Genomic DNA, 24,604 nt, shown 5'->3' with positions numbered 1-24,604 from the left:
ACCGGCTTCACTTTCTTCCAGACCAAGTCACCCACCTGGAATGCTCGGGGAATTACGCGGCGATTGTAGTTCTGCTTCATTCTCTGCCTGTAGGCCATCAGCCGGATGGACGCTGTGGCTCACTCCTCGTCGATCAAGTCCAATTCTAGCTGCCTCCGCTCGGAATTATCTACGTCGTAGTTCTGGATCCGAACGGACTCTACGCCGACTTCGACTGGGGCGACCACCTCGCCTCCAAACAGCAGGTGGAACGGTGTTACTCCCGTTCCTTCCTTAGGGGTCGTGCGGATGGCCCATAAGACTCCCGGCAGCTCTTCTACCCAGCTTCCTCCCATGTGGTCGAGTGGAGCCCGAAGAATTCGGAGGATCTCCCGGTTGGCTACTTCAGCCTGACCATTGCTTTGAGGATATGCCACAAACGTGAAGTGTTGCTCAATGCCATATCCCTTGCACCATTTCTCGAGCTGCTTTCCGACGAACTGTCGCCCGTTGTCCGACACGAGCCGACGCGGAATGACGAACCGACAGATGATGTGTTGCCAAATGAATTTCTTGACCATCTGCTGGGTTATCTTGGCCAACGGCTCAGCCTCCACCCACTTGGAGAAGTAATTGGCAGCTACCAGTAGAAACTTCCGTTGTCCGGTCGCCATAGGGAAAGGTCCTACGATGTCCATGCCCCACTGGTCGAATGAGCAAGACACTGTGGACGCTTTCATTTCCCCCGTCGGCTTATGAGAGAAACTGTAGTACTTCTGACAGGAAAGACATGTTGCGACGGTCCGAGCGACGTCCTCGTGTAGAGTTGGTCAAAAGTACCCGGCCAGCAGGATCTTCCTAGCCAAGGACCAGCCGCCCGGATGACCCCCGCAAGATCCTTGATGTACCTCCTGGAGAATGTACTCGGCATCTTCCGAACTGACACACTTCAGCAAAGGTCGGGAGAATGCCTTTTTGTAAAGCTGATCTCCGATGAGCGTGAACCGGCCAGCTCTCCTCCTCAGCAGTTGGGCTTCATCCCGATCAGACGGCGTGGCACCCGAGCGCAAAAACTCCGTGATGGCTGTTCTCCAATCGCTCGGGAATGTGAGGCCTTCCATCCGGTCCACGTCCACTACCAAAGATACTTGCTCGATTGGTTACTGGATGACGACCGGCGATATCGAGCTTGCGAATTTGGCTAACTCATCTGCCGCCTGGTTCTCCGCTCGGGGTATCTTCTGGACCACCACCTCGGCGAAGCTGGTCTTGAGTTTTTCAAAGGCCTCCGCATATAACTTGAGTCTTGCATTGTTTATCTCAAAGGTGCCGCTGAGTTGTTGAGCGGCTAGCTGGGAATCCGAGTGGATCACCACCCGGCTGACTCCAACATGTCGTGCGGCCTGCAGTCCGGCTATGAGGGCTTCGTACTCTGCCTTATTATTTGTTGCTCGATAGTCCATTCGGACGGACAAATGCATCCGCTCTCCCTGAGGCGAAAGTAGCAGGATCCCAATTCCGCTTCCGAGCCGAGTGGACGATCTGTCCACATATATTTTCCATGTAGCTTCGGGCTCGGGCTTTTGTACCTCAGTCACAAAATCTGCCAAGTACTGTGCCTTGATCGCCGAGTGGGGTTGATATTGGATGTCGAATTCGCTAAGCTCCGTCGTCCACTTGATGAACCGTCCGGATGCTTCAGGGTTCAGGAGTACCCTTCCCAATGGGTTGTTCGTCATAACAATAATGGTGTGCGCCAAAAAGTAAGGGCGCAACCTCCGAGTGACAAGGACCAAGGCGAAGGCCAACTTCTCGAGACCGGTGTAGCGAGATTCAGCATCCTTTAAGATATGGCTTAAAAAGTACACCGGTTGTTATTCGCCGCTCGGCCTTACTAATGCTGGGCCCACAGCATGCTCAGTTGAAGATAAATAAATGCGGAGTGGCTCACCTACGGCCGGTTTTGCCAACACGGGTAAGGAATTCAGGTAAGTCTTCAGTTCCTCTAAGGCCCGATCGCACTCCTCATCCCATTGAAACTTGGTAGCCTTGCACAGAATCTTGAAAAATGGCAGGCTCCGGTCGGCGATTTTAGAGATAAACCTTGACAGCGCCGTTATCCGACCGGTGAGATGCTGTACCTCTCGAAGATTTCTGGGCGGTGGCATGTCTTGCAATGCCTTTATCTTGCTGGGATTTGCCTCTATGCCCCGCTCGGTCACGATGTAACCCAGGAAGCGCCCGCCTTTTGCTCCGAACAGATACTTCTGAGGATTAAGCTTGACTCTGTATCTTCTTAATGTTTGGAAGGTCTCCTCCATATCCGCATAGAGATCGGACGCCCGGAAGGACTTGATAAGTATGTCATCCACATACACTTCCAAATTGCGTCCGATCTGCTCCCTGAAAGACCTTGTTCATCAGATGCTGGTAGGTGGCTCCTGCATTCTTCAGCCCGAACGGCATTACATTGTAGCAGTAGGTGTCGTCCGCCGTGACAAAGCTGACCTTCTCCTGGTCTTCTCGGGCGAGTGACACTTGATGGTAGCCTTGATATGCATCCAGCATGCATATCAGCTCGCACCCCGCCGTGGAGTCCACCAATTGATCAATCCGAGGCAGGGGGTAGAACTCCTTCGGGCATGCCTTGTTCAAGTCCCGGAAGTCGATGCAGACCCTTCACTTGTTGCCCAGCTTGGAGACTAGAACCACATTTGCGAGCCAACTCGGGAATTGCACTTCCCTTATGTGGCCGGCCTCCAGAAGCTTCTTTACCTCCGCCCGGATGATTACATTCTGCTCAGCGCTGAAGTCCTTCTTCCTTTGCTTCACTGGCCGAGCGTTCGGCCGGACGTGAAACTCGTGCTGCGCTACGCTTTGCGAGACCCTTGGCAGCTCATGGGTCGACCAAGCAAAGACGTCGTAGTTTCACTGTAAGCATTTGATCAGCCTTTCCTTCTGCTTCTCCTCCAGGTCAGACGCTATGAAGGTGGTGGCTTTCGGTCGGGAAGAGTCAATCTGCACCTCCTCTTTTTCTTCGTAAACCAAAGAAGGTGATTTTTCAGTTATAGCATTTACCTCGACTCGCGACACTTTCCGAGCGGACTTGGCTTCGGCTCGGACCATCTCCACATAGCATATTCGAGCTGCCAGCTGGTCTCCCCGCACCTCCCCTACTTGATCTTCCACCGGGAACTTGATCTTCTGGCAGAAGGTAGAGACGATCGCCCGGAATTCGTTGAGCGTCGGTCGTCCCAAGATAACGTTGTACGCAGAAGGAGCATCAACCACGATGAAGGTGGTGGTCCTTGTCCTTCTGAGCGGCTCCTTGCCCAACGAGATAGTTAGCCGGACCTGGCCGACCAGCAAGACTTCGTTCCCAGTGAACCCGTAGAGGGGGGTCGTCATCGGCAGTAGCTCAGCTCGGTCGATTTGCAGTTGGTCGAAGGCCTTCTTGAATATTATGTTGACCGAGCTGCCTGTGTCAATAAAAATGCGGTGAATAGTATAGTTGGCTATTACCGCGCGAATGATCAGAGCGTCATCGTGTGGGACTTCAACTCCTTCGAGGTCCCTGGGCCCGAAGCTGATCTCGGGTCCGTTCGCCCTTTCCTGGCTGCAGCCGATCGCATGGATCCTCAGCTGCCTTGCGTGTGCCTTTCTGGCTCTATTGGAGTCTCCGCCGGTCGGGCCTCCGGCGATGATGTTGATCTCGCCCCGAGATGCGTTGCCCCTATTTTCCTCCTCTCGAGCGGAAGGTCGAGGTCGTTCATGCGACGCCCGATGGTGGGCTCCAGGCTGCTGATGATGCTGCCGCTCGGGGGATCTCCTTTCTATTCTTTGAATGGGGCTCCGTTGTCGATGTTGCCGGTCTGGTGAAGGTGATCGGCGGTGGTAGCTCCTCGCCGTGGGATGAGCGATGAGGGGGAGGCTCCAACAGTCGCGGGTGTTGTGAGTAGCCGACTGATGGAGTGAACAAAACATCGGGGGTCCATACCTTCCCCCTGGGCTTGGGTCGATCAGGCGCGACTTGCTGGACGGCGTGCGGCCGAGTGTGCTGATGAGGACGGGCGGCTTCGGCTCTCGGTCATCTGAGCGGCTGGTGACTGACGGGCTGCTTCCGCTCGGTGGAAGCTGGTTGGTCATTCAGGGCTTCCTTTCTTCTCGCCGTCTGGGCTTCCTCCACATTGATGTATTCGTTGGCCTTATGCAGCATGTGGTCGTAGTCCCGAGGCGGCTTCCAGATGAGCGAGCGGAAGAAGTCACCGTCCACGAGCCCTTGCGTGAACGCGTTCATCATTGTTTCCGAGGTGACCGTTGGAATGTCCATGGCCACCTGGTTGAAGCGCTGAATGTACGCTCGGAGCGGCTCCCTCGCGCCTTGCTTGATGGCAAACAGATTGATGCTTGTTTTCTAGTGGCGCCTGCTGCTTGCAAAATGATGGAGGAATGTCATTCAGAATTCCTTGAAACTTGTGATAGATCCGTATGGCAGTCTCCGAAACCACCGATGCGCCGATCCCGAGAGAATGGTGAGGAACACTCGGCACTTCACACCATCTGTGTACTGATGCAGAGTGACAGTGCTATCGAACTTACCCAGATGGTCGTCTGGGTCGGTTGTCCCATTATATTCCCCGATCACAGGGGGCACATAATGCTTCGGTAGTGGATCACGAAGAATGACATTTGAAAACTGTCAGTTGATCCGCTCGGGTGACGCATCCGTTCGGAGCGCTTTTCCTTTCCTGACGTCCCGGATGGGTGCTTCGTCCGATGAAGATCCCTTGTCTTGATTAGCTTGCGCTACCTCCGAGGGCGTCTAGAACAGGGCCCGATGAAAAGGTATCGGGGCGGGCGGCGCCCCCATCTGGGTGTCGTCCGGTCCCTTATTTTGCTGTGTTGCCCGCTTGGCCTGAGCTTTCTGCTGCTGCTCTACGATTTTTGTTGCTCGCGCCTGGATGAGTGCTTCGAGCTCCTCAGGAGAGAGTGTTATCAGAAGTTGACGTCCAGCTTCTTCCATCTTCTTGGCTCGAATTCAGGTGCGTTCCCATAGACGGCGCCAATTTGATCTTGTCTGAGTGCTGAGTCGACGGACGCTGGGGACGTGGCACGCTCCGCTGTCTCCGGCGAACCTGCAAAGAAGCCGAGCTAGGAGGGGTTTCTCGACGACGACCCTCTGACGCTCAAGTCAGACAACGAGAAGTGAGAGAGGCAGCGTAACTGTGGCTACAGTAAGGGATCACGCATACCTTCGTCGACGTCTGGGGGTCCTTATATAGGACCCCGGGGAGGCGCGGGCACGCTTGTCTATGCGTGCACGCTTCCCCACATACTTTAACGAGCCCCTATCAGAAAAGTACCTCTGGCGCCATTCCGCAATCGTCCGAGCATATCGCGGATGTGACGGTGGAAGCTTCCACCGTATGATCCTGTGTACGGCTCAACCGCCAACCCTGCTGCCTGTCAGCGACAAACGTCTCGAGGATGATGTTATCCCCTGTCTCCTTTGTCCTCTTGCGCTTTCTGTCGGTTCCAGGGCCGAGCGGTTTGACCGCTCGGCGGGCATATCACTTCTGCCTCGATCGTATGCTCGGATGAGGCTGCTCCTGCCTGTCTTTGTTGCCTTGTGTACTGGCCGAACAGATAGCCCACTCGGCCCTGAAACCTTTTTACCTTGAGCATCGGAAACCCGACCCCTAGTCGAGTTGTCTTTCATTCGGCTCGGGGGATTCCCGGCCGGTCGGGCATCTCGATCCGGTCGGTTGGGTAGCCGGTCGGCCCTCTCAGTCCGGTCGGTCGGGTCTCGGGGTTGAATATCTTAACCTTTGACCCCCACGTGTCGTTGACCTTTCGCCAACGAGGGTCCCCCGTCCTTACCACCGGATCAATATTCATAAATAATATTCATGAATTATATTTATTAATAATTTTTTTAATATATTAAATAAATAATAAAATAAAATAAATAAATTTAAATTATTACATAAAAAATAAATTAACCCAAACTTAAACAATTTAACCCTAGAAAAAACTCGGCTCTACTTGTTTGGAGCCCTAAGCAGGTTCATCTCCCGACCTAAACAAGTCGAACGAACTTTGTCATCTCCTGACGCAGATTGAGCAGGGTCGTCCCCAATTCTCCCAAACCACCCTTTCTTTCTTTGTTGTTAGAGGAACAGAACACCATCAATCCTCGTCTTTAGATACTAAAAAAGATCAAGTTCTACCAGTGTTATGAGTCGAATCGAGCGATGCCGATGTCACCCAAGATCTTCTACTACCGCCCAGCGTCCCGCTTCCGCCGCTTCTCCTCCTCCGCCTTCCCCATCCTTTGCCTAAGCCTCGGCCTCGCCGGTGTGCTGTTCGGCGTTTTCTCCATCACGAGTCCCTCTAGAAAGTGTCAGGATGGCGAACCCAGGTCGGTCTCTGTTGTGTGGGACCGTAATGGCGGCGACGGAGCTGGTGGTGGAGTGCTGGAGCGCCACAAGGTGATGGCTTTCGTCGGGATCCAGACAGGGTTTGGATCTGTCGGCCGGCGGAGGGCTATCAGGCAGACCTGGTTGCCCTCCAGTCGCCAAGGTCTTCTTCGGTTAGTCTTGATTCTCGTTGTATTGGCTCGATTTGGTCATTTTCACCGTCTAAACGATTATCCGGTTTTCTGTAGATCCGAGTAGGTTAGGTGGTTTTCGTATCAGAAAGATCCAGTTTTAATAAAATTAAATGAATCTGTAATCATTCGATTATGAAATTGCATTCTGGCGCTAGTTCAGAATCTTAATTGATGTTGCAGCTTGGAAGAGGCGACTGGCTTGGCTTTCAGATTTGTTATAGGAAAGACCAATGATAAATCAAAAATGGCAGCGCTTCAAACGGAGGTGAATGAGTATGATGATTTCATGCTTATAGATATTGTGGAAGAGTACAGCAATCTTCCATACAAAACGTATGAAATGACCTTGTTACATAAGTGCTTCGGAGTGTTCTGCTGTTGGTATCTTCAAGTCTTCACCTAATTTTGGCTTGTAGGTTGGCTTTCTTTAAAGCAGCGTTTGCCCTTTATGATTCCGATTTCTATGTGAAAGCAGATGATGATATATATTTGAGGCCAGGTAATTGATCTTTGGAATATTGTCATTTCTTTCTCCAGAATTTCTTCACTTTACAAATTAATTGCATCTTTTTTAGATCGCCTTTCCTTGCTTTTGGCAAAAGAACGACCAACTACTCAAACATATCTCGGATGCATGAAGAAGGGCCCTGTTTACACTGACCCTAACCTCAAGTGGTTGGTATTCAGCTACTATCTGCAAAATTCATGACACACAAGGATGCGATAATTTGATTTGCAATTCTGCTTTTGTTTTTTTTCTGGGAAAGGAAGTAATCAGATTGTGTTAAAGAAAATTGAATGTTGTTTTAGTATTTCTCCATTGTGGATTCATTATGTTGCATTACCTGTATATGCATTTATATTCAGACTTTTTGTTGAGGTTCCTGAATGAATATTAGAAATGTGTATTTTGAGTTTTCTGTTCCCCTTAAGCTGATAGTTGTTCTCATACATCCACTTCAAAGTACTTTACTTTGTACTAAAATTTGATTCTTTTTTTTACATCTTACACATGATACTCCTCATGTATCTTTCTCTAGTTTCAGATTGACCCTGGTTCTCTACCTACATCATTTAATGTCGACTTGTTAATTTCTAATTTAAGTTTTTCTTGCAATGCACATCATGATCCACTCTATTATTTTTATATTCAATAGATATAGCTAATATTTGTGTTTGTCTTGTAATTTATATAGGTATGAGCCACTAGCACACCTGCTTGGGACAGAATATTTTCTTCATGCTTATGGTCCCATATATGCGCTTTCAACAGATGTAGTTGCAAGCTTGGTTGCACTGAGAAACAATAGGCAAGTTACAAGACTTGAAAACTTTGGTTCAGCCATTGTAGGGTTTTCTACCCTTCCATTTGCTAGTCATTATTCTCATTATTTTGTTCCAATGACTTGTGCCCGTGATTTTAGGTATGGGATAATGTAGTTGCTGCTTTTTAGCAGGAATACATTTTTATCTATCACATTGACTATTACACATTGCCTAGTCAAACCTGGTATTATTTGATATTTCTTTTCATTTCCCATTCAAGTGAATTCATTGGATATATAATGACAATTGGTAAAAAGTTCACATGGGTGTTTCCATGATTGACTTAGCCAATTTGGTTCTCATTTTGAAGTATTTGTACCTTGGAGCACGTTTTATTTCTGGTCCTAATGTACTGTTTTTTAAATTATTGGTCAGCACCTTGTATTTTTTAGATTGCCAACAACTTCTTTAAGCATATGTAACATGTGGATTTCCAGTTTCCGAATGTTCAGCAATGAGGATGTCACAATAGGTTCCTGGATGCTTGCTATGAATGTCAACCATGAGAACAACCTTGCTCTTTGTGAGCCTGATTGCTCATCATCATCAATCGCTGTTTGGGATATTCCAAGATGCTCAGGTTTGTTTCAATAAAGTTCTTTATATTTCTTCGGGATTTAAAATGAGCAAACCGTATCTTTCTAGATCTGTGCTTGAACGTTGATTATATGTTTGTGAGGCCAAATGTGTGAATAAGAAGGAAGAGAAGCAGATGCTCCTCAACTATTTGGTCCATCTTACTCCTTTGAGCTCTAAGTTACATCACTACTAATGCAGGAAGATCACTTAAGTCGTCTTCTTTTGTTAGTCTGACTATGCATCCTATCTTTAATTTAGAGAAGATCATTTCCCCCCTCATAGTTCACCTACTTTTTCATTTGGTCCCCAATAGTAAAAATTATTGTCTCTTACCTCCATAATTTATAAAATTGAAACAAAATATCACCTCCATAAACACAAAAGACATTGTTCCTCCACGTGGCAAGCAAATGATAAGGATAGGTGGAAGTTTTGGAAAGGAAAATTTGTGTTTCCTAGCCTTTCTACTCTTTAACTTTCCCCACCCTTATCTTCCTATTGTCATATGATTTGACTGTCTAGTATTTGTTATTGCATGTTCAATTGATTATCTCAACAAAAAAAATGTCATAATTATAAAATAATGTAAGATGTTGGATAAAGGGATCAAGTTCTGTATAAAACAAAACCATAAATCTCATTCTACCCAATTAATTCAACCATTTATGTATAATATGTCTAATATAACTTCATCTTATTGTCACGATTGCAACACATACCATGAAAAAATCATTGTTTACACAATACCAGAAATAACATTAAGATCATTGTTTCGGCCTTTGACCGAAATGATAGTGTTTTGATATCTTGCTTACATTCAAAGAAAAAGATAACAACTAGAGTTCACTGTTTGTTTTGTATCTAGAATGCTACGATTTTATCATATTATTTTATGTGAAAACAAACTGCCAAATAAAAAAATAATAACATTATCACAATTTTTGTATGTCAAGGGGCGTCAAGTGTTGATGAAATGATACTCATCGACATAAGTAACCCAACCCAATAACATATGATACCTTGTTTTGGTACTGAGTGGTTTCTAGTTTCTGGAATTTATTAGAGTGATACATTTCGACTGTTTTGTCTGGCTGGCTTGGTATGAGATTTTAAATCATGCTTATATCATTCAATTCTTCAAGAAATAATTAATTTGAATGAGCAAGATGAGTTTTAGGTTTAGGTATGCCAAACAGATTGGGTTGATAGGCTCGAAACTTAATTCAAGTGGATCGTTAAACCAATTAGGTAAATTAGACGAGTCAGATAATCTTGGTAGCTTCGATTAATCACCTGTTCACTTATGTTTTCAAACTTGGTAAAATATGTCACGGTGGCATCAGTGTTCTCTTTCTTCTTTCAGGCCTCTGCAACCCAGAGAGGAAGATGCTACAACTCCACAAAAATGAGATATGTTTAGGAACTCCTACATCATCTGATTAATGAGAAAGCTAGAAACATGGAAAGGGATAGAAAAGTATCCAACTGGCAACCAGAATTAAGAAGAAAGTGAGCTTCTGTGACCAGCATATGTAATCTGTTTGCTGGCATTAGTTCTTGTGTACAATTTGATTCGAGGCATCCATATCATTCTTTCAAAATCATTAGTACTAGTTTACTGGTAAAGAAGAACGCTTATAAGGGAGTAATACTTCTAGGTCTCTTTTGGATTGTAACTTCAAAAATTTAATGGATGTGAGGACACAACCACTACTTCAATTTATAGGTGAGAGTGGTTCTCGTCTTCTTCATAGTTCAAAGCTTATGTGGATGCTTTAATTATGATTATATTAAGGGTGTGTTTGGTTGATGGTTATCCTTGATAACCTTAGACTTCGATTATCTATCCAAAGTTATCAATGAAAATTATGTTTGATTTAGGTAATTGATGGTTCCCGAGTAATGTTCCACGTCCAACACGTCAATAAAAGGAGCATGCAACCCGGATTTGAAAATTTTCAAAAAATTAAGATTTTTCTTAATTCCGGGATTAATAAATTTTTTTTACTCAAAATATCCTAGAGAAAAATATAAAAACATAAAGTAAAAAATGAAAAATATAAAAAATAAAATAAAATAACTTAAAAAATGGGAAAAAGGCATAAAAAAATAAAATAATAATAATAATAAATGTAAAAAATTAAAAAGTAAAAAATAAAAAGATAAAAAAAATGAAAAATGGAAAACATGTTAAAAATAAAAAAATAAAAAATAAAAAAATGAAAAATGGAAAAATGTAAAATATAAAAAAAATAAAATAGTAAAAAATAAAAAGTAAAAAAATAAAATGGTAAAAAAGAAAAAATAATTAAAAAAAACATAAAAATGAAGAAAAAGAGGAAAAAGAAAAAGTAAAAAAAAAGAGTAGAGTTTAAATAATAATAATAATAATGATTTTTTATTAGGTTAAAATTATTATTGTGGCAAAAGGTGAATACGCTCGCCCCCAGCACCTCCACCAATCCGTCAACACATAAGGAGGTATTTACCTCGACTTTGTCGAGATTCGAACCCCAGACCTCATTGTGACAATACCTCATGCGTTAGCCACTAGACCCATCCGAGGGGATAACATTATTATTATTATTATTATTATTATGTATGGTTGATTTTGTAAAAGAGGGTAATACAGTAAAATATTAAAGTAGATTATTTATTAAAACCTTCAAACAAATAAGTTTTTGTTACATTACTTACATTGAACCAAACAACATTTGGTTATATTTTATTTCACATCACCTTAGTTATGTGGTAATCACATAATCAAGGTTATATATGATAACTTGAACCAAACGCACCCTAAAAGTTTAATCTCAAAGTCATTTGTTTTATCAATTTGGATTGAGATGTTGTGATTAACTCATGGTAATTCATTGTGCGGATCCTTTGATGTTATCTAATTCATCAATTTATATTGATGCGATGATGATGAGGGGCTCCATCCTGCAACCACGGTGGAGGTTAAAGTCAAGGGGGTCAACATGCAGGTAGTATCGGCGGGGCGGGCGAAGCATGCCTTGATCGAGGAGAAGGTTCCGATCCGTCGCTTCCTTCGACACGGGGAGTCAAACGATCGATGTTCAAGGGATTATTGGACGCCGAACGGAGGAGGAAACGAGGTGCAGAAGCCAAGCCGAGCGGCTACCTCACTCGGTTAAACAGTAGAGCTTGACTGGCATAGTTCAACTTCGGCCGAACGACTACTCCGCTTGGCCTGGCAGCAGGGCTCGACAGTGACAAAGTGGAACTTTGGTCGAGCGAACACAAGCGCAGAAGTAGCGAGGTTCTAGCCGACCGGTGGGGGCACCAGAGCGGCGAGATCCTGGTTGAGCGGCCAACTCGCTCGGCTTTGCAGTACACTCCCTCTGATATCTAACGACATCCATTTGGGAGTTGGTGCTGTCGACATCGGGCATGGACAACCAGAAGATCATATGGCGGAAACTTCCACTGTCACTTCAGAGATATGCTCGGCCCGTTAAGGGACTGTGTCAGGGACACTTTACTGATGAGTCTTTTCAGGGGAAACTTTGAGAAGTGTGCTCGCCTTGGAAAGCGTGCACGCGCACTACATGAACTCTATATAAAGGGGGGGGTCTAAGCATCAGTGGAGATATGCGATATTCATTGTTTATGCTACAGTCTTCTTGTTGCTCCGCCTTATACTTCACCGCCGGTGACTGACTTGAGCGTTGAAGGGTCAATGTCAGGACCCCTTCCCTAGCTCGGCACTGACGTAATTTGTGTTACAGGTCCGAGCGGATATATATATAGACACACACACACAATGTTGTTATCCTGTGGGTCTTAGAAAATGCGCTTGTGCGCGACTGCAGAGTTGGCACTGCAAACGTGGCTTCATTTGTTTTTTTTCCTTTTCTTTGGCTTTCCACTTCACAGAACACATGTTCTCTCTCGTTTAAACCTTCGAAGCGAAACTAGGGCAGACCCGAACTCGCCGCTGTGACACCGTCCTCGCCGTGCACCTTCCCTCCGTGTTCCTCCTCGCTCTCAACTCCTCACGACCCTCACCGTCCCTCGGCTTCGATAAGTTCTCTCGGTCGCGAAGCATTCCACGAAAAGGGGAGCAAGACGGTGCGACAAGTTCCATTTGTGCTCGCCGTCCTCTCCCCTCACCGCGACGCTCTCTGTGCTCAGCATCCTCTCACCGCGACGAGTTCCCTTCGTCACTGTAGGCGTCCTCTGTGCTCGGCAGCCAAGCTAGGGCAGCGAGGCTAGGGTAGAGAAGTGTCCTCTTCCCTCGGCAGCGAAGCTTTCCCTCGCTGTGGCGAGTTCCCTTCCTCACCACGACGCTCGTCGTTTTCCCCGTCTTACCGCATCTGTGCGGTGTCCTCTTCCCTCGACGGGGAAGCTTCGCAGCAAAGCTAGGGTAGCGAGGCTTGGGCAGCAAAGTTTCTCCCTCATTGTTCCTCTCGCCTGTGCTCATCGTCGTCTCCCCTCAGTGCTCCCGTGGTCTCCCAACATATTGGGTTTTCTACCGACTTCTAGCCGTCGCAACCTCTCTATGTGAGACTCTTATACCTACTTAATGTTTTCCACTTAATGTTAGATTTTTCCACTCTCATTTAGGATTTATGGTTGAAATCGGTCCTGCACCTACTTATTGTGCAAAAGACGGGTCCCGTCGCCCAGCAGCCCCCTAGGCCTGGCCCCACAGGAATCCTAGGAGGAAGTAAATCAGCGGTGAATGCTGGCCCGGGTAAAGTGTGGTGTCTCCGGAATTTAACACAGCTGGCCCAGATTATTCATCCAGTGCGCGTCCGTGAACCTTCGACCCTACAACTCTGTGGTCTTGCACCTACTTATGAAAGAATTGTTCATAGAAATCGTTTTTGTTATGGTCATTCTTATTTCTATTTGCAATTCACTTTTCTTACATGTATATGAAGGATCATGCTGTTTCTATTTTCATGCGATTTTAGAAGATACATTCTTCTTATCCATTCCTAAAAATCCTCCACGTGTAAAATTAATAATTATATTTAGCAACTTGACAACTAACCATCATGATAGATAATTAATAGTAAAATTCAGGATGTGTTTGGGCAATTAGGCAACAACAAATAGGAAATGAGAGAGTTGTACGTATCTTGTTACCAGACTTGTTAATAGTCTAAGCTATTAGGTTTTGACCAATGTATCTTCGAAATAATATAACCATTGATTAATCGGTCTTAACATAATACTTTAATTTGTTCACATGAATAAATTATAAAATTTTTATTTATTTTTTCCACGTGTTTCATTTTAGTTGACTTTTATGTTTTTTTTTTTTTTAAGAATTTGTTAAATTTATGTTTGAGCGTCTTTGTCCTTTATAACTTATAAAAAAAACAGGATCTCTTTCAAATGTAAAACAATTCTTTCAAATGACACAAACTAGGTACGTGCCATCTCCTGATCTTCTGCTTATCAAGACCGTTACACGCGTCGATCGTGCAATCATCGATACGACATAAACCACCGCTTCCAGTCCTCTATTAACACATTCTATTCTGCCGTTCTCAAACAATTCTTTCGCACGTCAGAATGGCTTCGCATCAAGAGGTCAAGCGAGAATCCAATTCGCAAGAAGCGGAGCACGGGAAGGAGGGCATGTCGCTAGAAGAGATCGGGCAGCACCGCGCCACCGCCCAGCAGAACTCTATCGAGTCCCTCAGAGCCGCGGAGGAGCGCTACCACAAGACCAAGAACGCCAGCGCTGCAGCGCTCGACGACACCAAAGAGGCCGTCATGCATGGCCTCGGCGCCGCCGGTGCTTACGCCTCCGCTAAGGGCGCCGAGGCCAAGGGTGTAGCCTCACTGGGGGTCCATGTGGCGGCGGAGAAAGGCTCCGAGGCTAAAGATTACGCGGCCGAAAAGACACACGCCGCGGCTGAGGCTGCTGCACAGAAGGCAGTGGCCGTAAAAGACTTAGCGCTCGAGAAGGGCCAGCAGGGGCTCGAGGTGGCCAAGGACACTGCCGTCCAGGCGGCAGCCAAGACGAAGGACACCGCAGTGAGCGCAGGGGAGTCTGCTGCGGGGCATGTGAAGCGAGCTGCTGTGCAAGCAAAGGAAGCTACTGTTGCTTCCGGTGAGAGTGCGGTAGAGTACGGGAAGCAGGCAGTCGTGAAGACGAAGGACGTCGTGGTGGGCACAGGGCAGACCGCAGCAGAGTACGCTAAGGCGATCTCCATTAAGATGAAGGATGCCACGGTAAGCGGAGGAAAGAAGACCGTGGAGTCAACAAAGCTTGCAGCGGATAAAGCTAAGGAGGCGACGCTGAGTGCCGCCGACTACGCACAGGGAAAGACGGCCGGGTCCAAGGAGACCGCCGTTGAGGCGACACAGAAGACTGTGGAATACTCTGGGGAGAAGACAGAAGAGGCGAAGGAGACGGCGAAGAGCATAAGTGAAAATGCCATGGAGAAGGCAGAAGAGGCCAGGGAAGCAACCAAGGAATATACGAGTGAGAAAACAGAGGAAATAAAAGAGGCAGCCAGAGCCATGTCGCAGAAGGCCATGGAGAAAGCACAGGAAGCAAGGGAAGCAGCCAAAGGCACAGGGGAAGAGGCCGTGAAGAGAGCCAGAGAGAAGGCAGAGGAGGCAATAGAGGCCGCTAAGAGATCCCTGGAGTATGCAGGTATTAAGGGAGAAGAGGCAAGGGAGAAGGCCAAGGGGGAAGCTCTCAAGCAAGCTAAAGAGTACGCTGTCCAGACATCAACCCAAGTCGAGGTAGCATTTATTTGAAGCATAGGCACACGTCTTGCTCTACTATAGATCGAATACCTTGCACTTGCTAATGCTTGCATAACTTTTTGCTAGGGGAAAGTGGATCGGAAGCAAGAGGAGGAAGGAGAAGAACATGGAGAAACAAAGGAAGCAGAAGTCTCTGCTGTAGCTAGTGCTGGAATACTCGAAGTTATTGGTATGGCTGTGATAGAAATTGCCATGTCTACAGCTGATATGATCATGGGATTAGACCCAACAGAAGAGGAGGCTATGATATGAAGAATCAAGAATGATGGTTTATATAGTAGTTGTGTTCTGTTTCTGGTGATGTGAATAAAAATGGTGAGAGCTTTTTAAATCAAATGGCTACATGCCATCTTTACACTACTGAAGTAGATGACGCTTGGTTGCTTGCCTCGCAAGATGTAGACCAGCAACAGTGCTACTGCTGCTGCTGCTTGGCGGTTTGATGCTGGTTTTGTAGCATGAGGTTGCTTGCTTTGTCCTTGAGATCTTGAAACGCTCGCATTGTTTCCACATCGAAACCTCCGGCAAACTGCGTTGAGGCGGAGACAAGTACTTAAGAGTTGATGCTTATCGAACAGTTGGATCTATGCGGGGTATGATAAATACCTGGTGTACTCGGAAAGCAAATCTGACCCCTTGAAGCATGAGCTCCTCTTCTTCAGGGCTTCCTGCTATAAGCTTAAGTTCGGAGGAGACTCTTTGCATAAATTTCATTGCCAATTTCACCGATGCCAACTTGATCTGCAAAGTGAAGGTGTTAAAGTAATTTAGGAGGTAGCATCAGTTAATAAAATGCGCAAGGGTAATCCAATCATGGCCTTGATGGTGGTAGAAAGGTTGAAGATCGAAGGGCCAGTTTCTCAAAAATTAAGATCCAAACCTTTCTTTTATTGGCTGGGTGTTCATCTCATTATTAATTACTGGGATTCGATCAAGGGGTGGTAAATTTAATCCACCATAATCGCTCGATAGCTTTGATGAACAATCTTTCCTGATTGGCACTGGGACGAGCAAAAGATTTTGTACCGTCTCATCTATCTCAGTCGTCTCATCCCAGTGTCATAATATGTTCCATGCCTCAACTAATCCAAGGACATCTTTGTTTTATTTTTTATTCAAAACTAATTAACATACAGTTATGAATAACAGAAGGTAGTCATCTTCTCAATAAAAAGAGAAATAAGCTAAAGATGTGTTAACAGATAAATCTTAGAAGACCAATTCTGAATTCAAGTTTTATGTCGTTTACAAATCAAATCCTTGGAACTTTTATATATACATGTGTTGTGACAATTTCTCATAGTGAAGAAGGATATAAAAGTAGCAAAGTCACGCTGATGTAGAGACTAGTAATAAAGGCAATCACGTCTGATGAAACACCAAGGACTCGGGAACGAGAAGGATGACTAACTTGATTCTGATTCCACGTAAAAATAGCAATGAAACATATCATCGATTGATCGAAGATCTATGATAGTATTCATCACAGAGCTTCTCTTCAATCTTTACTGGAAGAAATAGCTTCCTGGCTTCTACTAAGCTCCAAAACAAAAAGAAAATAAAATGAGAGGGTACCTTGGCAGCGTATCCACTCTCCTGCATCCACTCCCAAGGAATGCCGAAGCCCCTGTACCTCTTCATCGCGCTCTCTCTCGCTCGCGACAAATTGTAAACCACCTGCTCCAATCTGAGAACGACATTGGATCAAACACCCTTGCTTGCTAGTGAAACAGAGGGAAAGAGGGAAAAGGTGCGTACTTCTCAAGTAGCGCCTTCAACTTCTTAAGAGCGGACGAGCATGGCTGGCGAGGATCATCACGGAATGACGAGGCCTCGGCCTCCAGCTTCTTTAGGTCGCAATACCCGAAGGCCGCCTCACGCATGGCATCGGCCTTCTTCTCTGGCCACTCGAAGTGCTTCAACACAGCTCTCTCATCCACCTGAGTTCCACAGAACGGACAACGCCAAATTTTAATAGCTCGGGGGATCGGGTTTCGGAAACCGGAGAGATTAAAGAAGAATAAATACCAGGTAGGAGAGCTCGTCGTCGAGCCATTTGACGAAGGCAACGACATCTTCGATGTTGGTGAAGGCCGCATGCTGCACCGCCTTAATTAAGAACCTTATGAAATCGCCCTGCGTCTCCACATCCATCTTTATCTGTGTTAACGAAGAGATCAAGAGTTAAGAATGAAATTGAAGTTACAAAAAAAAAAAAAAAAAAAAGTCATAATGGCAGTAGCAGTAGCGGTCGGCGATTTTCAGAAGAATCAAAAAGCGTATCAGCTCAGAAATAATAGATGCCAACGGTTACATTTCGAGGGGTAATTTGGTAAGATGACGAAAGAGAAGGAAGGACGAGGAGACTCACCGCGAGAAGATGAGAGGAGCGGTTCTCGATTTCGCCGATCATGTCGCGGGCATTGGAAGCGGCGGAGGCTGCAGGGGATGCATCCGATATTCCGCTGACGGATTCCTTCTTGGAGTCCCTCCTCATTAATGAGTGGTAGAACTCCACTACTTCCGGCACTCGTCTGACGGTGGCTGTCGACGTCCTCGTCCCCTTCGAGGACGGTGGAGGAGGAGGAGGAGGAGGAGGGGGTGGAGGAGGACGCGATCCGATCTGTGCTGGTAACGGTGGGATCGGCGGTATGGTTTCTGAGTTTGGGCCTTTGCTTTTCATAACGCTGGATGCAGTCTCAGAATAGGAAGCCGACGAGGTTGAAGAAGATGAAGTGGAAGAGTTGCCGGATGATAAAGGCGTGGGAGGTGGTCTTGGAACCCTAGGAGTGCGGTGTCTCGAAACTTCTTCTTTTTCGCCGCCTCGGAGTGGTTGATGCGCCGCTTCGGCTTCCCCTGTTTCCGCTTTCAGATTTATTGCATTCGGTTTTGCATCGTCTTGATTTGAACCAAGCTCGACGGATTTTGAGACTTTCCTGAAGCTCCGTGAAAGTGTTAATCTCATGGAAGAATCGTTTAGGCCATGGAACCTCTGCGACGAGGAGCACTCATCGCCGTCCAACGTGCGCACGGAGTGCCTCTGCGTGCCCCCGTTGCCCCTCTCACATGCCCTCTTCTTCGCCTCCTCCAACTCGATTTCGAGGTCCCTGATCCTTTTCTCCTTCCGCTGGTCGACCTCTTCCCAGCTCCAAATCTTCGATCTCAACGCCTCGATTTCATCCCTCAGCAGCTGGTTCTCCGCCTCCAACCGTTCTATCTTCTGGTTTGCCCGGGCGAGATCATCGCCTCTAGCGGCAATCTCCTTCTCGAGAAACGGCACAATGGCGACGGTCTCCTGGAGGAGCTTCTGCTCCACGAGCTGAGTGCGGAGGCGGGACTCCCTCTCTTGGAGTTCCTCCAAGAGCCGGACCATCTCGGCGACATCGGGCGGTCGAGGCTGAACCTGGGAAGAGGATCGGGGGAAGTAGGTGCCGAAGGAGCGAACGAAGACGTTCTTGCCGTTGGAGGAAGGGGGCGTCGGGTGGCTCGGTGCCGTCGGCGGTGGCGGCTTAAGAAAAGCAGGGGAGGAGGTGGAGCGGCGGGGTGTCTCGGCCTTGGGTGTAGCAGGGCTCCGCTGGAAGCCCATTGCGGCCTTGACCTTCCCGGCGACCATCTTGCCCTTGTGCTGCGTGCTTCTCTTCAATCCAAAGCTAGATTGGATTGGAATGGCAGTGGGAAGCGGAAGGAAAGAGTGAAGTGAGTCGGTGATGTTTGGGTTTTTAACGCACGGCGGACGAGGAACGGTCGATTTCTGCGTCCAAAGTTTAAAAGAAGTGAGAGAGGAGGAGGTGGTGGTCGTCTGCTGGTCGACGACTGTAGAAGCGGAATAAAGTTATACTTAAAAATAAAAATAAAAGCACAATAAAGTGTTTAGTGGTTAAAATATGGAAACTAACAATAACAAATTGAAAAACACTCTTAAATGCAATAATAACAAATTGACATAAATTAAAAGGATTTATGATCATCAAACACTTTTAACTAATTTTTTTTCATAATAATTAATCGATTAAAATAACATCTAATTTACTAAGCGACAAGTATTTTGATGAGAAAATTAATAGTTACACTTTTATTTTAATTTCAGCTCAATTTGTATCCTGATACATAAATAAATTAATTAATTTAATACAATCTTGCATCTTGATTGATTAACTAATTCTGGATAATATTTACGCATCATTTCAATTTGTATAATTTAAAATTTTTATATAATATATTTTTTTACAAAAAAAATAGTGTATATTAAGTTTGAAATAAAAAAAAATTGTTTATGTTAAACATAAAAAAAAATGTTACTTGACCCAAAACCAACAAACAAATTTGAAAACAGCAAGTAAACGAAGACCTGCAGAGGCAGGCGAATCAGGAGGATTCCCATTCAATTCCCTTCTTGATTTACATGTCCATTATTGTCATCGCCTGCCACCGCCACGATGCGGATAACTTCAATCGCCTCTGTTGGTTCAAACACCACGCACGGACTCTGGTTTATTAGCCAGCCGCAAAAAAGGGCGCGCAACAAATAAACATTTGTGAATCGAGAGAAACTCTGTTGCCGGTTTGGGAGGAACACAGCAGGTAGAACCGGGTCATTTACCCTCATTAACATGTTTCCTCCACTCGCCGAGATCAAAATGGAGACGTTACAAAATTATTATTTTATGAATTTAAATGAAATTAATCAACGGAGCAGGGATCTGCAAACTCTGAAATAGTACAATTATTATTTTGCCTGCGCCACCTCGAATCACGACCACATTAATCAGTTTATGTTAAACGAGCTGGCCTTTTTCTCACTAGAGAAATCTTTTAATCCAAGAAACTTGCTCCCCAGCATTATTCTACTTGAGGGCTACAATTCTAGCTAGCTGATGATGGAGAAGTTTTCATTTGAATTGTCGGCACCACAATGCCACCTGCATTAATTCATGTGGCACATTGAAGCAGAGCTAATGAGGTCTCCGATTTGGAGTTGAACTTTACTTGTTGAAGAAGATGACATTAATTATTATGAAGTATGCATCAAGATAGCAAAAGCAGCGTACTGCAGTGAAGGATCGAGGGAAATGGAGTCATTATGGAGATCATGAGAGGAGAGGAACTGAAGGATATATCGAGAGAATTATGGAGGCCTTGGCACTGTAAAACAATCATTGATGGATGAAAGGTTGGTTCCCTAGCTAGCCTTTGGACCATGCCAGTGGCAAATCGAAATTTCATGCGTGGATAGATTTGCATTTACTCATCAACTTCTCCTTCCTCAAAATTATTTTTTTAATCCTTTTTATTCACGAAAAAGAAAAGACTGCCCATCAACTTAAACTCAAATTCCTAAGTCACTAATGCATCGTATTGGAGGTGAGTCATAATTAGAATTAATGTACAATATTTATGTGCTTAATTCATGATACGATGTATAAAAGGGTTCTGATGAGGCCAAGCAATCAGAAGTCAAGGGATGTGATAGTCAGAAGTCAAGAGGACATGATAATTAATGATAGTCCAAAGTCAAAGACACGTTGCAGTCAGAAGTTAAGGGGACGTAACAGTCAATGATAGTCCAAAGTCAAGGAAATATGACTGTCAAAAATCAAGATGACGTGACAGTCAAAAGTTAAAGGGCGCGTGACAGATGTTAGATTATATATTTATTTATTTATTTATAGCTTTTATGGAAATTTGGACTTTTTTCTTTTTTTTTTTTATAGAGTTTAGGGTTTCTTAACTTAACTATATAAGACTTTATAATTTGTATCAATTTTAAGATCCAATAAGATGGTTAGTTTTTTCCTTCTCTTAATTTCTACATGGTATCAGAGTGGTTCTCCTTCTCTAACCTAATTTTTTTTACCGCCCCCTGTTATTCCTTCTTGTTGTCGCTGCCGTCTCCTACTGCTGCTATTGATTTCGGCATCGACATCTACTTTCTATCCTGCTGCTATTAATTTCGGTGCCGACATTATTTTCTACCGATTGGCGCTGACACTATTTTTTGCCGATTTTGGCACCGATGTCTTGTGCTGTCAATTTCGGTGTCAACGCTCTTTTCTACCGATTTCAATGCCAAAGCCCTAAGTTGCCGATTTCGGCACCGACGTCCTTTTCTATTGATTTTGACATCAACGCCCTGTGCTATTGATTTCTACATTTGTCATCCTTTTCTGCCTCAGATTCTTTGTGTGACCACGGGTCATCCTGACATCAATTTTTTGTGGATCATACAAATGTATATCTTTACAGTTTAATTATTCTGAGAATTATTCATTCTGTCATCATGCTTGGTCGTGCAGATGCTTCATAGAAATATAATTCATATATGTTTGAGTAGTTTCAACAGTTCCTTACTTCACAACCCTCTGCCATGTCAGCTTCCTCTCATATAGGTTTGTCGTTGTCTGATATTTCAGGTATATCTTCATCCTTGTGGATTTTGGACTCTGGTGCCTCCCATCATATGTCATCCAATTTGTCATCTTTTGTTTCTTTTTCTCCCAGTTCATCTATATCTATTGTGACTGCTGATGGTACTCCTATGTTATTAGTAGATGTTGGTTCAATTGTTACATCTTCTTTATCTCTTACTAATATTTATTATATTTCGAGTCTTACTTTAAATCTTATTTCAGTTAGTCAATTATGTGAGTCTGGATACCTAGTTTCTTTTTCTTCATCCAATTATTATGTTTAGGACCCGTAATTTCAGAGGATGATTGGGACAAACCATAAGCAAGGAGGACTCTATGTTTTAGATCAACTCAAATTACCAGAAGTTGTAGCTTCGAGTGTGGATTTATCGTCTTTTCATCTGAGTCATTCATTTTCTGATTTTTATTTGTGGTACTCTCGCTTAGGTCATGTTTCAGCATCTCATTTGTAGTTTTTAGCCTCAACAGGAGCATTAGGACCTTTAAAAAGTTCTGATATTTCTAATTGTAGTGGTAGTAAATTAGCCAAATTTTCTGTCTTATCATTTTCTAAAAGTCTTTCTTTTTCTTCTGCTCTATTTGATCTTATCCATTCTGATGTATGGGGACCCTCTCCTATTCCTACAAAAGGGGGGGGGGGTCAAGGTATTATGTTTCATTTATTGATGATTGCACTCGTTACTCTTGGCTCTATCTTATGGAACACAAGTCTGATTATCTTATAATTTTCAACAACTTTAGAGTTCTTGTGAAAACTCAACATTCTAGTGTCATAACGTATTTTCGTTGTGATTTAGGAGGTGAATACACTTCGAATCAATTTTTACATTTATTTGCTTCTGATTGTACTATTCATCAAACCTCGTGTATAGATACTCTTGAATAAAATGATGTGGCTGAACGAAAACATAGACATCTTGTTGAAACATCCCATTCATTTTTATTGTCTGCCAGTGTTCTTAGTGCCTTTTCGGGGGAAAGCAATCCTTACTGCTGCTCATGTCATTAATAGAATTCCAACCTCACACAATTCAGATTTGTCAACTTTTAAAAAATTGTATGGGTATGCTCCTGTCTATTCCTCTTTGCATGTTTTTGCTTGTACTTACTTTGTCCTTCGTTCACATGCAATCCATAATAAGTTAGCCTCTCGGTCTGCTCTTTGTGTCTTTTTGGATTATGGTGTTAGTAAAAAAGGATATCGTTGATTTGATCTTGTTAGTCAAAAATTTTATGTCTCTCATTATGTTGTGTTTCTTGAGCATATTCCATTCTTTTATATTTCAGCTAGTTTGCATAATATGACAAAGTCATATCTGCTTTGTATTGATCCTTTCAATACTGATACTGAGGAAGATTCACCCATAAATCCTACTGGTAGTTCAATTGAATCTGGTACTTTAGTTCCCGAGATATCCGCTCCACATGTTCCTCCTTCTGCCACTACCCAATTATCTCCTGAGGTTACGGATGATTCTTCTTTCCACTGTTGTCAATCCACTCGTGTTCGTAATGTTGGGATCGAAAAGTAGCTAGAGGGGGGGGGGGTGAATAGCTCTTCGCGTGCTAGGTGCTCGTCGTTGCTTGTTTCTTCAGAGATACGCAGCGGAAATACAAGAAACAAAAACACACAACGCTAACAAGGATGGTTTACTTGGTATCCACCTCACAAGAGGTGACTAGTCCAAGGGTCCACACCTACTCACACACCCTCTACTAATAAAACACTCCTTTATGGTTACTACCAAAGGCGGAGAAGCCCTACAAGACTCTCAATACAAGAAGAAAGGGAAAGGTAATGAAATACAAGCACAAGCTTACAATGAGTACAAAAACTCTAACCCTAGCTTCTTCTTGTAGTAGTCACGCCTCTTGACTTGGAAGAACCTCCAAGATCCTTCAAGAACTGGCGTTGAGAGTGGAAGATCGCTGTGGAGAAGCTGCTCTAGATCGGTGATGAAACGTGTGAAGATCTACTGAAGGAAACGAACACCTGCAGCTTAAATCGACGCCAACGGTCGGATCCCGATCGATTGGATTGCTCCCAATAGATCGGGGAGGCTTTGGATCGATCCATGGATCGATCCAGAGCGCCTCTGTGCTCTAGGAATTTGTCTGGATCGATCGGCTAATCGATCCAGGGCTTATCGCACGAAGTCGCAGCTCTCAATCGATCCACTGATCGATTGGGACCTCTGGATCGATCCACTAATCGATCCAGCAGGCTTCTGTGCACTCGCGGCTGCGTCCCAATCGATCCACTGATTGATTGGGATGAAGGCTTCTCGCGGGGACACCCCAATCGATCGACCGATCGATTGGGCTCCAGTTAATCGATCGGCTGATCGATCCAGCTGCTGGTTTTTGTCCAAAACCAAGTCCCAAAGCCCCCAAACCAACATCCGGTCAATCCATGACCTGTTGGTTCATCATGCCTAGCATCCGGTCATCCTTGACCTGCTAGAACTCCCTCACCAAGTGTTCGGTCAATCCCTTTGACCCACTTGGACTTTTCCTCATCATGCCAAGTATCCGGTCACTCCCTTGACCTACTTGGACTTTTCCCATCTTGCCAAGTATCCGGTCACTCCCTTGACCTACTTGGACTTTCACCAGATGTCTGGTCAACCTTGACCCATCTGGATTTCTCCCGTGCCTAGCTTCACTCACCAGGACTTTCACCTAGCTTCACTCACTAGGATTTTCCTCTGCCTGGCTTCACTCACCAGGACATTCACCTAGCTTCACTCACTAGGATTTTCCTCTGCCTGGCTTCACTCACCAAGACTTTCACCTAGCTTCACTCACTAGGATTTCCTTACTGCCTAATATCCCAGTTAGGACTTCCCAGTCAAGTATCCGGTCACCCTTGACCTACTTGACTCTTCTTCAACCAACCTGATCAGTTCATGATCAGAGG

At 44.9% G+C, this 24,604-nt stretch overlaps 3 protein-coding genes across 3 annotated transcripts; 2 read left to right on the top strand and 1 right to left on the bottom strand.

The window, feature by feature from the left end:
* Window positions 1–6,032: 6,032 nt before the first annotated feature.
* On the top strand, window positions 6,033–10,339 carry LOC122000767 (probable beta-1,3-galactosyltransferase 14). Its single transcript, XM_042555220.1, has 7 exons — window positions 6,033–6,571; window positions 6,773–6,925; window positions 7,009–7,091; window positions 7,168–7,267; window positions 7,789–7,902; window positions 8,356–8,498; window positions 9,861–10,339. Exons 1-7 carry the CDS (start codon window positions 6,234–6,236, stop codon window positions 9,938–9,940), a joined length of 1,011 nt encoding a protein of 336 aa, XP_042411154.1. The 5' UTR covers window positions 6,033–6,233; the 3' UTR covers window positions 9,941–10,339.
* Window positions 10,340–13,965: 3,626 nt separating this feature from the next.
* On the top strand, window positions 13,966–15,611 carry LOC122000766 (embryonic protein DC-8-like). Its single transcript, XM_042555219.1, has 2 exons — window positions 13,966–15,232; window positions 15,323–15,611. Exons 1-2 carry the CDS (start codon window positions 14,048–14,050, stop codon window positions 15,506–15,508), a joined length of 1,371 nt encoding a protein of 456 aa, XP_042411153.1. The 5' UTR covers window positions 13,966–14,047; the 3' UTR covers window positions 15,509–15,611.
* Window positions 15,506–19,003, bottom strand: LOC122000765 (protein CHUP1, chloroplastic-like). Its single transcript, XM_042555218.1, has 6 exons — window positions 17,628–19,003; window positions 17,285–17,416; window positions 17,015–17,196; window positions 16,832–16,943; window positions 15,863–15,997; window positions 15,506–15,785 (listed from the first exon to the last, which is right to left on the bottom strand). The coding sequence occupies exons 1-6, from the start codon at window positions 18,867–18,869 to the stop codon at window positions 15,672–15,674; spliced, it is 1,917 nt and encodes a 638-aa protein (XP_042411152.1). The 5' UTR covers window positions 18,870–19,003; the 3' UTR covers window positions 15,506–15,671.
* Window positions 19,004–24,604: the final 5,601 nt, after the last annotated feature.

The sequence above is a fragment of the Zingiber officinale genome, chromosome 7A (genome assembly GCF_018446385.1).
Source record: "Zingiber officinale cultivar Zhangliang chromosome 7A, Zo_v1.1, whole genome shotgun sequence".
NCBI classification, from domain to species: Eukaryota; Viridiplantae; Streptophyta; class Magnoliopsida; order Zingiberales; family Zingiberaceae; genus Zingiber; species Zingiber officinale.
The sequence above is the reverse complement of the archived record's forward strand: the minus strand, read 5'-3'. Positions and strand labels throughout refer to the sequence as shown.